The sequence below is a fragment of the Podarcis filfolensis genome (assembly GCF_964270895.1).
Source record: "Podarcis filfolensis genome assembly, chromosome: 9".
Classification (NCBI taxonomy): Eukaryota; Metazoa; Chordata; class Lepidosauria; order Squamata; family Lacertidae; genus Podarcis; species Podarcis filfolensis.
Genome location: NC_139610.1, coordinates 49,466,072 through 49,481,612, shown reverse-complemented (window position 1 = coordinate 49,481,612; position 15,541 = coordinate 49,466,072). Strand labels below are relative to the sequence as shown.

General features: G+C 41.5%; 1 protein-coding gene across 1 annotated transcript in view; it reads right to left on the bottom strand.

Moving 5' to 3' along the window:
• TNIP3 (TNFAIP3 interacting protein 3) overlaps positions 1–15,541 on the bottom strand; it is a 62,901-nt gene that overhangs the window by 15,520 nt on the left and 31,840 nt on the right. Inside the window, exons 8-11 of the mRNA XM_083571617.1 lie at positions 9,753–9,872; positions 4,862–4,987; positions 1,035–1,088; positions 202–360 (exon numbers count right to left, since the gene is read on the bottom strand). Coding sequence (XP_083427743.1) covers positions 202–360; positions 1,035–1,088; positions 4,862–4,987; positions 9,753–9,872 — 459 coding nt within the window. The remainder of the gene's footprint in view (positions 1–201; positions 361–1,034; positions 1,089–4,861; positions 4,988–9,752; positions 9,873–15,541) is intronic.

The following is a 15,541-nucleotide window of genomic DNA, read 5'->3' as shown; positions in this document are numbered from 1 at the left end:
ATTATGTACATTATGAGGTACAAAAACAATTATTTGAGAAAAGAGAAAGAGAAAAATCGAAATGACAAGGCAAGAAAGAGAGGCGAGTGTTTACATTTCACAATGCACATATTATTCTACTCCTGCAGAATCCTTGCATTTGGAATTGTACAATGTTGGTTTCCACTTTGTGAAATGAAGGCTGGCAGAAGTATTACTTACTGGGCGCTGCTGCTTTCTGTGAATGCTGCACGAGGCCAATTTTATTTGAGGTTCAGGGTAAGGGTGAAGTAACCCACAGTTCCTGCAACTAAAACATGCAGGAACAAACATCTGATGTGGGAAGCCATGTTTTTCTGTAAGTGCTTGGAGGTCTCTTGCCTATACAAACATTGAAATAATAAATAAATAAATAAATAAATAAATAAATAAATAAATCACTTCCCAATTAAAGTAGTAACATCTTCGTATTTCCTGTACTCCTGGTTTGATACTGCAATGTACAACTGGTAGCTGGTGCCTTTCTATTCAGGTAGTTGCATCCTTAGTTCTAAGTAAGCAATACAAGACTGATAACAAGTTTGCCAGTAATGGGACTACAGCCTGCTGCACTATGAAACATTAAAATACAGCACCAGAAATGGCAAAAAAATATCTAACCTGGATGCATTAGGCACAAAAACCTATTTGCATAAATTTGCTTAATCAACATAATCTGCTTTGGATGGTCATAGTGAGGGATAAGGCCACCCTGGACTACTGGAAATTGTATGGAGTTCACCTTTAACTTAGAGATTTCACCAGATATTGTCCACTTAACATTCAACTCTGTCAAAGCAGCCAAAATAGCTGGAACCTTTAAGCTTCAACAAAAAATTAGCTTCAACTTGGGACCATATTTTGCACTTTGCCTGTACTTGCACAAAGTCATGGCATGCACTGAGTCCTATAGACAAATTCTTTGTTCATCACATTAGCAAAATTAGTTCGGTTGGATTGCAACTGTGTGTCATTTCAGCCTCCTAGAAAAAACATATCTGAAGTACAACACACACCTGTTGCTTTACTTGCTTCTCAAGTAGTTCCCTTTCTTCCTGGCAGTCTTTAACCTGTGTAGGGGAAATTAATTTCATACTGAAAAAGTGCATGCATGCCTGCCTAGACGTATGTTATCAAAAAGCAATTGTTGAAATCAAGAACTCTCATGCCCCCTTGTGGAAGCTTGGTGAGCTAAGTTAACAGGTTCATCAGGCGACAATTGTTTTATGCTCCAAAGTCAAAGGTGAGGGAAACAGTGAGGGAAATTGTTTTGGGTCATGCCAGCAGAACGCCTCTTGCTTGTTAAAGCCAAAGCCCTCATTTATGAGAAGGCACAAATTCTGCCAGCCATTGCCAGCAACTGGACTTGTTGACAACATATTTATTCTTACAGTCCGGTCTGAATTCACTTGATGAAGATTAGGCTAAATATTTTTTTTTTGGGGGGGGGATCTAAACTTAAAGGGCAGTTAAATCATAGTGCAAGCTGCCCAGGAATGCCATGGGTCTCCTTTACAAATACAGTGGTACCTCGGATTAAGTACTTAATTCGTTCCGGAGGTCCGTTCTTAACCTGAAACTGTTCTTAGCCTGAAGCACCACTTTAGCTAATGGGCCCTCCTGCTGCTGCCGCGCCGCTGGAGCACGAGTTCTGTTCTCATCCTGAAGCAAAGTTCTTAACCTGAAGCACTATTTCTGGGTTAGCGGAGTCTGTAACCTGAAGCGTATGTAACCTGAAGCGTATGTAACCCGAGGTACCACTATAGTTCTAGGAAATAGTTGCACAAGCATTGGTCGGGTACCCTGTGTTAGTTCACAGAACTGGCCAATAACATTTTGTTGTTTGCTCTGTGGACCCATATTAAGCTTCCTTACATCATTGCAACCCGTTTCACTTGCCACTTCCTCTTCATTTGAGACACCTGACAAGTGAGGAATTACATTTTGATCTTTCCTTTCCAATTCCTGCAAGAAAAGTTGACCAGAAAAGCCCCAAACAAACCTGATAACTGCATTTATGTATTACTTATATAACAGTTAAGCATGTCAAATCACACCATACGATCTCTACAACGATAATATAATGTTCTGATTTTCTAGGAAGGCACCATGGCTGCAGAAGGATAAAATCCTTAATGAAAAGGATGCAAGATGGAGATAGAAAATAACAGAGTGGAACCACAAGGCGACATCGACTTAGTGGTTGGCACAAGCACACTTTTGATTTATTTAACCAAATTTGCATACCACTTGATTGCTAGAAAACCCTTAAGCCATTTACAAAAATAAAAATAAAAATAAAAATATTGATTAAAAATATATATTTAAAAACAAGTATTTAGAAATATCCAAAAGATGATGAAAATCAATATAGAGACAAATCATATGCAACTTCTGCATGTCTTAGTAGGCTTGTCATTGAAATTCTACTCAATATTGATCCAGAGTAGATTCCAATGTATATTTAGCAGAGTAAAAACTTAAAAACGTTGCAGGATTCCCAAAAATAGACCAGAGGCTATTGTATTTCATCCAGCAGAGCTTTACTGCTACTGAAGGCAAATGAACATAATGGTCACAAATCTAATACATTCTGGATTGACACTGTCTACAGTTGCAGCAGACTTAACTTAAACTTACAATAACTTATAATAAGACTAAACATTATCACTATACATACTATGTACAGAACTCCACACCAGAAGGAAAGAGAGGCAGAAAGACAAAGTGAAACCCAGGCTCCTTCTGGCCCTACTTTTATAGTCAGCATGACCATGACAGAAAAGATAACAGAGCCAGTTTAAGCCAGCTTTTCTGAAGGTATAACCTAAACATCATAAACCTTCTGCTTATCTCTTCCACACAGAGAAGCTTCCAGAACCCTCTTGAATCAAGTAGAATAGGAAAGATCTCTACACATCAGATCAATACTTTCTGCACTAAGAAATGTAAACTGACAAGGCTTACCTAAACAAAAATGTTTTAAGAAGGTACCAAAAAGAATACTGTGAAGGCGCCCATCTTATGCCAATAGACAGGGAGTTCCAAAGGATATGGTGCTGCCACATTAAAGGTATTATGTGGCACTTGTAACAGTGACAGTTATGCAGACTGAAGTGGCCGAGCAGGCGCCTATGGGTAAGGTGATCCTGCAAGTAAGCTGGTCCCCAGCTGTCAAGGGCTTTATATACTAATAGTAACACCTTGAAATTGGCCCAGTAGCCAATGGGCAACCAGTGCTGATCTCTGAGCAGAGGTGTAATATGCAGACTGGGTCTCACTCCTGCCAGCAGCTGTGCTGCAGCATTTGGCACTAACTTCCTTAGCAAGTGCAAGGGAAGCCCCACATAAAATACGTTGCAGTAATCCTATTTTGTCAACAATGCCTGGACCAATGTGGTCAAGCTCTCCTGGTCCAGGCAGTTGTAGCTGCCATATAAGTCAGAGCTGGTAAAGAGCACTTCTAGTCACTCATGCTTCCTGGCCCTACAGTGACAGAGCTGGATCCAGAAGCACACCCAAACTTCATACCTGCTCCTTCAGAAGCAGTGCAATCCTGTTGGATGCAGGCAATTGACTGATTTCTTGGGCACAGAGACCACTCATCCACAGTGCCCCCACCTTGCCAGGATTCAAATTCAGCTTATCATGTTTCCTCGCTAGCACTTCAAGGATACAAGGGCCTAACCTAATGAGATCCTAGCAGAACAAGGATTTGAACTTAGTCTTCCAAAATCTATTCATGGGTTGACTGTCACTTATAGCTCTTTAGAGGCAGATGATTAGTGGAGCAATCCTATGTGATATATATATAGTAAATTGCTTCAGGATACCTTGTGGGACTTGGGTGGCACTGTGGGTTAAACCACAGAGCCTAGGGCTTGCTGATCAGAAGGTTGGCAGTTTGAATCTCTGTGACGGGGTGAGCTCCCATTGCTCAGTCCCTGCTCCTGCCCACCTAGCAGTTCTAAAACTCGTCAAAGTGCAAGTAAATAAATAGGTACCGCTCTGGCGGGAAGGTAAACGGCGTTTCCGTGTGCTGCTCTGGTTCGCCAGAAGCGGCTTAGTCATGCTGGCCACATGACCCGGAAGCTGTACGCCGGCTCCCTTGGCCAATAAAGCGGGATGAGCACCACAACCCCAGAGTCATCAGCGACTGGACCTAATGCTCAGGGGTCTCTTTACCTTTACCTTGTGGAAAGCAATTCATAAAATGAATAAATGCATTTTCACTCTGTTGTATGTATGCAAATGGAGCTTAGGCAAGCATATATAAGATGCAGCCTTAGTTGCGGAAATCATACAGAATAGCCAGAAAATGTTATTCTGCTTAATTCCCTTGAAACTATCTGGGATCAGAAACAAGAGATCCAGTGGCGTAGCGTGGGGGGTGCAGGGGGGGCCGGCCGCACCGGGCACAACATCTGGGATTAGGGCAAATCCACGGGTTAGGGGGCGCAAATCCACGGGTTAGGGGGCGCAAATTACTTGCCTTGCCCCGGGTGCTGACAACCCACGCTACGCCACTGAAGAGATCAAAAAAAGAATTTAGGTTCTTGTTACAAAATATTTCATGAGGCACTGCATTTGTCACAAGTCACTCCATTTAGTTAGTATGTGTGTGTATTTGTGTGTGTTCAGGGTGTGGGTTTCAAATTATTCCTCATTTCATCACCAACATTACTCCAGAATGATTTCATCCCAGATGGTGACCTCATATAAAATCTGTGTCAATTAACGGAAGCCAGAATAGAACGGAAGCCAGAATTGGGTTGAATGGAAAGAGAGAAATAAGGAGGAAATGCACATGTTTTGGCAATGATACATTTGTTTTTATTCATACCTGAGAATTTAGGGTGTCCAACTGAAACTGTATTCTCTCATTAATTCTCAGCAGTGCTTCTTTTTCTTCGTTAAGTCTCTCTCTATCAGATCTTTCCTTTTTAAAGTCTTCTTCATATATCTGAACCTACAAATGAGGATAATGTAATATATATTCAGTAGAGGTAATGCCCCAAATCTTAATTTTATAAAAGGTACAAAATAGGCAAGTCTATCCACTTACATGAAAAATGCTTTAAAATGAAATGTCATGGTGGGTTCTGACATTTTGGTAATTAGAGGTCTCACAGAATTTTACATGATTTTTATATTTGGTGTGGATATAAGAATTAATAATCAAAGAATCCATAATCACATAATTAATAACAATTAACAATCACAGAAAGATTATAGGGATTTCTGGCTTCAATTTGGTATTTTCCTATAAATTCCCTCTACTTACACAGGCTTTTAGTTCCATCCATCAAACAAAATTAAATGGTAATATACAGAGCAATCATGTACTTTTACTCAGAAGTAAGCCTCAGTGTGTTCAATGGAGCTTACTCCCAGGTAAACATGCATACAACCACAGGCTAATTCTCAGCTCTGGAGAGAGAGAAAAAGCTACTTTCCAGGACAAAAAGTTTTGGCAACTTCAGGCAGGCATGATTACAAAATGTTTAGCCATTCAAATGAATACATTCCATTGATAAGTAATTAGTGTAAAATTTCAACTCATCTGGTACAATTTGAATTCCATTTATGTCAACAGTAAATCACCCTTTAATTTTAGTATTTCAGGACTACACTCACTGTCTCATATATCAAGAGTCATAAAGGCTTTGATTATTTTTTTTAAAGGAAAAACACAACACATCTTTAAATAACTCTGGATGGAACAAGAACAACAGCACATTGGAGAATGAGATTCTATTAAAAAACTATCCATGCCCAACTGTGGCAAATATTTTACAAAGTGTATGCTTATAAGAGAGACTTATAATTGTGGCTTGACACAATTCCTGGCAATTTATCAGATTACACACTCACTTTCTATATATATACACTGTGTTAAAAGACACCACCTTAGGTGGCAATCTCTGAGACAGTCCAGGGCAGAGGTGGGCAAAAGATAGATTGGAACTAGATTGTTTTATCTTTGGATCATTTGCAGTAGATTGACAAGGGTTTCCAACACCTAATTATTTAACAAGAAATTTATTTTTCCCACTCAAATTAGGCTGCTGAAATGAAGAAAGCTAGCCAGAAGTGGATCTGTTTGTTAAAGGAGTGTGGGTTCAGCTCATTTCTGGTACTGAAAACAAAGTCCTATGCTTAGACTTCACTAGGAGTTGCCCTGTTCTTTTATTCTGTCTGTTGCATCTTTCCCACATAGCTATTGCTGACGTTCCAGTAAAAAAAAAGAAAGCAGATTCAACAAGTCTGAAGCCAGCCATGCCTGGCCCAGCACCCTCCTTACTCCTCCCTCAAAAAACTTTCTTAGAGCAGCTGCTCTGTTTGTGCCAAGAACTGATGGGAGGGAAGAACACATGGGGGTGAGGAGAGTAGGCTGTATGCTGAGACCCTTCAAACCCCTGGATCCAGCAAGTGTTAAAATATAAGCCAAGGCTACTTTCCTGGTGAGGTGATCGCCTGGGAGATGGGCCATTAAGGGGAACAAAGGAAGTGGATCTGTGTGAGATGGTAAATGGGTGTGCCCCCCCCCCCGCAACCTGCAGATAGTTAGAAGGACAGAGTTGAGAGCAGAGTTTGGAGAGGTGGGAATTAGAAGCAAAGCAACAAACGAGAGAGAGAGAGAGAGAGAGAGAGAGAGAGAGAGAGAGAGAGAGAGAGCGCAATGTTTCATTTCTGTTTGAATCCAAGGTTACAGCTATGGGAGAAATGGATGCTAATGCTATGAATCCCTCCATTGTAGACTCAGGTTGTATATGTGTAAATGAACCATATATCCCAAAGATACATTCTCCACTGTGCCTCATTCTGAATGAAACACAAACCCTGGAAAAGCACCCGGAAACCCTGGAATCTTGCACTGCCCAGAGATAGGAATGGTGCTCATAGCTAGATCTACTGCTTGCTTCCCTTCAGACCGTGGCTGAAAATGGGCTTCCTCACCCCTCCAAACCTGTGCTTCTTGTAAAGTGCTCCATTATGCAATGAAGGGTTCTGTCTCCTTGTAGTTGAAAGCAGAGGTTTTCAACGTTTTTTGAGTCCATGGCTCCCTTGACCAGCTACATTTTTTTCTGTGAGAGGGCATCAGAGGAGAGAAAGAAAGAAAGAGGGACAGAGGCCAGTATTGCCCTGACCATCATTCAAGGCACCCCAGGGCACACTGATTGAAAATCACTGGTTTAAAGGATTACAGGGGACTTGCCATTTCCAGCATTATTGGCAGGGCTGGGTGGGTGTTGGTGTTGGTTGACACAATTCTTCCTGCTATTTATTTAATGGAAGTTATATGCCACTTGATTGTAATAAAACTTCCAAACAGTTTACCAGAAATATTCAATACGATAGTTAAAACCAAGTTATTAAAAAATAAAATAATAATAATAATAATTAAAATCATCAGTAAACCAAAAAGAGATTAAAAGATGACGATGTCTATGCATCTCTGGATAGGCTTGCATCAGTCATGATCTTTCCCCCCATGAGTATGTACTTGTAAGGAGCAAATCACTGACAGCTAGTGCATGAGTAAGTCAGGAAGACTTCAATTAAAAATCATTATGAACAACCACTTACTGGAAATGCTGATAAGTGATAATGCATCAGTGTCTGTAGTCACTGGATTATCAACCCCATGAGTCATGCAGTCTATCCTGCACATTCCCAGGGAATTCTACTTGATGTGCTCAGAATCTCGAAGTTTAGAAATACCACTCTCAGAACCTTAAAGCCAAAGTTAGTCAATTCTGAATTTCAACCACAAAACAGAGACCGTGCATCCCTTACAGAGCTACCATTCCCAGCACCCTTAACAAAATACAATTCCCAGGATTCTTTGAGAGGGGAAATTTATGCTGTGAATTGCTTTAAAAGTATAGTATTGATGTAGCTTAGGACTCCTTGGGACTCATGGTTCTTCCACATTAATTCTGGAAGCAGAATTAGAACTGTAGTTCCACACAGGAATGTATACTCCTGTATTCAGCAATCCTGCAATGACCCACAGCAGATGGAAAAGTACTCTGGCACTACTGATGTGTTAATGCAGCCTTAAAGGGAGATCAAAAACATGATTATCCAGAAGCATTTGCTTTACCCGAACCTACTCCCTAGAATAGCGTTCCTGCTCAGGAATAGAGATGCAATTGCAGTATCTGCTTTGTTTTAAAATCACCACCAACCTGGTATTTAAAAAGAGGTGAGGGTAACAGGGAAGACGTTGTATAAATCACATTGGCAATAACTTCTCAAATTATTTGTAATAATTGAACGAAGAAATGACTACAGTGTGGAAGCAATTCAGAGCTGGCGAAGCCATAAAGCAAGTAGATAATCTGCTCTAGATGTTTAGTTGATAGTGATCAGCCAGTGGGCATACACTATCTGCTTTTTCACACAGCTGGCTGCCATCCTGGTTCTCTTTGGGAAAGAGTAGAGTCCTTTGTGTTTGGCTAAGCTTCCTCTATTTTTGAGTCTTGGGGAATGGTTGTGACCTCTCCTACCCTTTCCATACAAACAGACACAATAAGGTAGGAGGAGGGGGGCTGGGGCTGGAAAACTGTCCATGGGCCCTGCTGTTGGTTCCCCTTATTATATCGTCCCCACAACCCTTATTATAATTACTGCAAGCTTAAGACATGAAGGAGGCTTAGAAAACTAAAGGTGGTAGTGCAAAATGTCCTTATAACATGGAATTGGAACCTTCTGTCCTCCAATATGCAGTGTGAACTCCACAGCGTCTCAATGGATGCATAAAATGAAATGATACAAAAAAGAAAAAAAGACTCTAGATTTAAGTGCCCTCTGAAGTATAGGGGGAAGGGGGGGAGGGAATGATATCCTCTGTTTTATTGTGTGTACAATCCATTATTGAACAATCAAATTCAAGGCTTTACCCTTCCACATGTGGCATGCATTACATGAGACTAAAATCTGGCTCAGCCCTTCAAACGTGACAGAAACAAGTATTTTAGTCCACGGGCCTTCCCATCCTACACATTTGTATTTCAGCAACTGACTCTAACAGTGTCCAGAATGACAGACTTAAAACCTAAGGTTAACTGGAAAAGTAACATAATTTTAAACGGATGGGTTCCTGTCTAAAAGGAAACCGGGGGGGGGGGGGGAGAGAGAGGGGGGGGGTAGCAGCACATCTTTTCCTGAGGTTCTGCAACACTGATTAAATCAATCTTCCGTTCCACAGATAATGGAGTTTATTTGAGCCAGTTGGGGACACTTTATATGCTTTTAATTTATCTGTCCACTTAGAATATTGAACTAAAGAAAAGTCTTGCACTAAGAAGAACATGATTCATGAGCAACGTATAGTCTCACAAAAATGGGGAAAGGGCACGTGGCTTCTTGATTATCCACTCCCATCGGTGGCATTTGACAGGTGAGTTGAGTAGGAGTATTGCAACTAAAATAGCAGTATGAAAACAAAACGTAAATATAGATCAACCAGTTGGGGAGGATGTGTGAGCTGATCTAGCTGTTTATTATTGAAGTTTTCTAGTATAAATGGTAGTGCTACATCTGAAAACCAGACTTTATACTAAAAATGCCAGCCTTCATTTATAATGGTTCTGAGCTCATCATGGAATTCATGGTACATGAATGTATGCAGAATAAAATGTTCTTGTTAAAACCTAGGAGTTCTACCTTTAGAATTAAATGAATTACAATGCTACTGCTCCGGTTCATATGCAATCCATTCATACCTGTTGCCTGAGAACTTCCATTTGCATTTTCATCTCTTCATGGTTGCAGTTCATATCCTGGGCATTTACAGGAGTCACATGCAAGGGGGCACTTTGATTTTTCAGGGCATCCTGAAGCGCCTGTAGCCAAAAAGGAAGAAAAGGGGAGAAAGTACTTTACAAATGGAGTTCACTACATAAAAATCATTGCTTTTTAAGCAGTACAATCTTCATTAGCCATTCTAACTAACATATTTATAATCCCTAGTAAAGGTTGGGGAATCTGTGTTACAAGAGTTCTCAAACTGGGGGGCAGCCCCCATTCCTTGGAGGTGCAAAGACACCTGAAGATAAAATGCTATTACGGTCTTGAATAAATGGGCAGCTTCCACCATCCCCAACACACACAGCAAAGATATGTGTGCATCTGTGGGATCAATCCCCGCCCCCAGTCCCATTATCCCAGCCTAAAGGTGGTAGAATATTTAAGGCACTTTTATGCCACTTTAATAACTATGGCTTCCCCCAAATAATTTTGTGACGTGTAGTTTACTCCTCAGAGAGCTATATTTTCCAGGATTCTTTGGAGGGGAAACCATGTATGCTAGTTTTTTTAGGGAGTCAAATACCTCATTTTCTAGCTTTTAAAAAAACTTAGTGTTAGATTAGTATTATTACCACAGTCCAAAGACTCTCACCAGGCTGCATTCAACTGCGTATTAGAATTTCAGCACATTCGCCTGCAGAGCCCTTTATTGTGGTTGGGCTGGTCATGGCAGTGGAGCCCACACAATAAGGGAGTCCTATGGTGCAGTCCTATGCATGTTTACCTATGTGCAGGTCCCACTGTGTTCAATAGGACTTTCCTCCTAGTAAGTGTGTTTGGGATTGCACCCTCCATTGAGAAGGGCAAATTCAAAAAGGTTGAGAAAGGTTGCACACCCTTCTATGCAATTTTGGCTAAAGATTAGGCTTTAAATATGAACTGAATTGAATTTCTCCTCATCCCTACTTAGGATTGCTCTGTATTTAGAGAAGCTTTTATTTGATATTGAAACTGGTCATAGCAGAATGCCCTGAACCAAGAAAAATCAGCAATGTGGAGTACATACATCTGCCCCTGATATGCTGACTTTAACTGATAAATAGAACACTGTGTAATTCTTTATAGCAACTATAAAAGAAAATAACTCTTACATACATATAGCCAGCATATTATATCATTAAAATCACATTAGGCAACAGTACTATTTAGGCTGCAATCCCAACCCCACTGAGTGGACATGGTTAGGATTGTGCTCTAAGTTATCAGAAAACCAAACTCCTAGTCCTAGCTGGGCAGATGAGGATCATCAACCTGGAAAGGTAGCCCATTTAGGAGAAGGAAAACTGATCTGAAACCTCCGCTGCCTTGCAGGTTATCTTCAGAAGAAGAAAAGACTGAGGAGTAAACCCTACAGAAACCTGGAGTGGGTGGTGCTTATACGCCTCCTCCCAACAATTCCTGCAGCTAAGCTGGTGCCAAACATATTGCTCTGTTTTCCTTTTGACCACATCAGTGAGGCCAAGAGCAGGGTCTTGTCATCTGGGCAGCCCAGGGCCTCCATACACACTGCCCAGGCTTTTGTGCCCTGGAGAGGTCGTTCCAGTGCTGCTAACACAGCAGTTTAACTTCACCCCTGGATATATACTCCATTGCCTCTTGAGACAGACAGATGCCAACGCAATGCAGTCTTAGCTATCTAATTCCTCAAAATTAGAAGTAACTTAGAAACTGATAGCTTTAAATAAGGCATATTATTGTAGCTAATCACAAATGAGAGGAGGAATGGAACTAAAGCAAAACAAAAACAAAAAAAACTTACATTCTAACAAACTCAAAGTGCATTTACATTTAAGAGTTCCTCTAATTGGTTCCAAATCGTAACCTGACTTCAATATGTTTTGTTAACCATGCAACAAATGTGCACGAGATCTCATTTGGCTTTTCTTGTTACCATGTGGCTTACACCTGTGGAGATGACAATACATTTGCGTGCTGTATTCAAGGCTCTCTTATCCAAAGATGACCTTATGTCATTTTTTCTTCTTGATGAGGGTTGTTTCCCTCACTTCCAGATCTCTCTTTTGCCATATGTTAAGCCTCCTTGCCAAGGGACGTGGGTGGAGCTGCGGTCTAAACCACTGAGCCTAGGGCTTGCCGATCAGAAGGTCGGCAGTTCGAATCCCCCCACGACAGGGTGAGCTCCCGTTGCTCGGTCCCTGCTCCTGCCAACCTAGCAGTTCGAAAGCATGTCAAAGTGCAAGTAGATAAATAGGTATCACTCCAGCAGGAAGGTAAACGGTGTTTCTGTGCACTGCTCTGGTTCACCAGAAGCGGCTTAGTCATGCTGGCCTCATAACCTGGAAGCAGTCTGCAGACAAAACTCTGGCTCTCTCGGCCAGTAAAGCAAGATGAGCGCTGCAACCCCAGAGTTGTCCGCAACTGGACCTAACAGTCAGGGGTCCCTTTACCTTTTTAAGTCTCCTTGCCATTTGAAACATGTCATTCTTTCAGCACAATCCTGGACATCTCTTTGGGAATCAGTGGACCAGGTAAGTGTGCACAGGATTGCACAGCAAGAAGTACATATAAACTTACCGGGAAATACATATAAACAGACATGTATAGGATTGTGCTGTAAATGTATCAGTTGCCCTATGGATTCTTGCAGATGTGTTTATATATCCATATAAACATAATTTTATTGTAACACTGAGTAAGTTCCTATAGCACTTCTTTAGTCAGTCACTGTAGTGGTTAGAGTACTGAACCAGGAAATTGGAGACCAGGGCTTGAATTCCCACCCAACAATGAAGCTCACTGGGTGACCTTGGGCTGACTGTGCTCTAGCCTTCTTGCAAATATTAAATGGGAAGGAGGGGAACTATATATGCCACCTTGAGCTCCTTGGAGTAAAGACAGGATATAAAAATTAATTAATTAATTAATTAATTTCCCTGCCCTATCCAAGTACAGTGGTACCTCGGGTTACATACGCTTCAGGTTACATACGCTTCAGGTTACAGACTCTGCTAACCCAAAAATAGTACCTCAGGTTAAGAACTTTGCTTCAGGATGAGAACATAAATCGTGCTCCAGTGGCGCAGCGGCAGCAGGAGGCCCCATTAGCTAAAGTGGTGCTTCAGGTTAAGAACAGTTTCAAGTTAAGAACAGACCTCCGGAATGAATTAAGTACTTAACCCGAGGTACAACTGTACTGTAAGCTGCAACAATGACAATGAGGGTAGGGCATCTCCACCATATTGCTCCACCACACTGGTAGTTCCCAATTACTTCTCAATTCATGATACATGAGAGTTTTGCATTCAAGTTAAAAGCTTGAAGTGATCATATCCATTGGTAAACATCTGGGTGGTGAGGAGGCATTTAAGCTGTAAATGCTGAGGTGTTTTCTATAACTTTCCACTAGTGTGCAATGAAAAATACTGTTGGCAGTTTTGCCACCCTCAGATTCTCACAATTTATGTCGTGACTCAAAATTCTTGGGTTGTAAATAACAACAATATGCTTCCTGAAAGTCATTATTTATTTGCATGCTAGCTGATGACATTTCATTTTGTTTCTCCACCTGTAATTAATTGCAGGATTCAAGTGGACCAGAGCTAATGTTTTTATTTTAATGACAGTGTATTTTTTTATGCTTGAAGTTTTGTGTTTTGTCGCTTAGCTTAAAGCTAGATAGAACTATTTTTCAGAGAAATGTGTTTCCTCAGGAAGTGTTCGTGGTTTACCAGGAGATAGGGTTAAAAGGAAATACCATCATTGCTTTATATAGCCTCTCTTGGTGGAAATATGCTTTATGCCTCTCCAGCAATGGCCTTCTATTCTTCTTTTGCAACATTTTAGAAGCTGGCTATACACCTGGAGTATCCAGCCAGGGCTGGTTTGTGTGCAAAAGCTCGGTGTGGATCTGCATGTACAAATAGCTGCTGCTTGTTTGCTTTTCCTTTCCCTGCTCCAAGAACTGGGGTGTGATGCATAGCCCCTGTTGAATACTTTAATTCTGCCTATCATAGTTTCAAGACGGGGAGGAGGGGCTGGATGTATTATTCCTGCTTTCCCTTCCCCAAACAACTTATTCTTGGTGTTCCGAGTATCTAAGTGGGTTACATACACCTAATTCCAGCTGCTTAAGATGCGGAGATTTGGATCCGGGCCATATTCTCCAAATAATCAAGAGAGACATACATCATCCCATTTCTCTTGTACATGAGAGAGAAAGGGAGGTAGAGACACAGGCAGGGGGAGACCATCATTTTGGCACACAGCCTCTTGAGTCCAAGGCAAAAAAGTGCAGCTAAACTATAACATACATGGGGGGCTTGCAACAAAATGTTGCAGCACTGAGTGTTCCCGTTCAATATTCCAGTCCATATTATTTATTCCCTCACCATGCCCTAGTTTTCTGTTTGTTTTCACCCTTCCAGCAGTCATCCCACACTCCTCTTCCCTTTGGGCTTAAAAAAATTATCTGTATACTTCAAGTATACAGCGCACCACCATTTGATTGCATAAGGACAGCAGTTCAGAGAACTGAGATGACTGTTAGTAGATATGATATGATATAAAATATAAATCAGAATTTGTGGCATTCAGAAAGTAAACATAAAAAGTAGGAGCTAAGGGGATTTAGTTGCACTTTACCAAACAGCTACAATAGGCGGCAATGTCTGGAAGGCCATAGATTCCCTACTTCTACTCTAAGATATTTACAGCATTTGTTGCATCATGCAAAATCAGTTAGAACATAAAAAGATCAGATGGATCAGCCTCTCTCAGGGGCTGAGAACATCTTGCAGCTCAGGGACCACATTCCCTTCCAGTAACAGCATGCCAGTGGTGGTCAGGGTCAGGGCCAGAGCCAAAAGTGGATGGGCATGACTCCTACCTTTGTTCAGTAGGCAACATTCCAGCCACACAGAAGCCACAGGTTTCTACACACACAAACACACTTTACATCTCTCCATCTCCCATCAAGGTGAGTGCAATTCAAGGAAACAATCCAGCCAGGCACAAGGACGCAAGGAGAGTGTGGAGCATAGCCAGAGAGAAGTGTGGCTTGGGGAGAGGAGACATGATCAGGACAGTGTCCCAAGAGCCAGATACAGAGGGCTGGGGAGTTGCATTTTGAAGGTTCCCCATCTCCTCCAAACTTAAGTCCAGCGTTCTGTCTCACAGAAGCCAACCAGATGTCCATGGGAACCCACAAGCAAATGTGTTAGCACAATAGCTCTCTCCTGTTTGTGTTCCCCAGCATTCACATCAAGTGTGAAGCAGGGAAGGGCAATGCAAATGGTGTTTCCTCAGAGTAAACATGCAATAATGTTGGTTGTTGTTATAATAGTCTTCACGTCACCTGGGGTGAAGGGGGGACAAACTACAAGCTCGGTTCAAACATGTTTCCCCCTACCAAAAGAAAACCCCTCTTCCTGACCTGGTTTCTCCTTAAAAATCTCATACACAAATGCACAGCTGCTATTTGCCACTGAAGGTGCTACTTACTACAAACAGCAGCTGGGGGAACAAATAGCATTAGGGATCATTTTCAGTGGGGTACTGGTCTAGCCCCCAATCTGGACAAGCAGCTTAATAAGGATCAGGGCCCTGCATGGCTGTGTTTCTTTTAAAATAAAGACAGCCACCTTAAGCATGCTCTTTGAAAACAATGTTTCCGTATAATTTTATTACCTTGTGTTCTCAGAAGCTATTAGTGCAGCAGGTGACCAAAAGAATGCTCACCAACTTT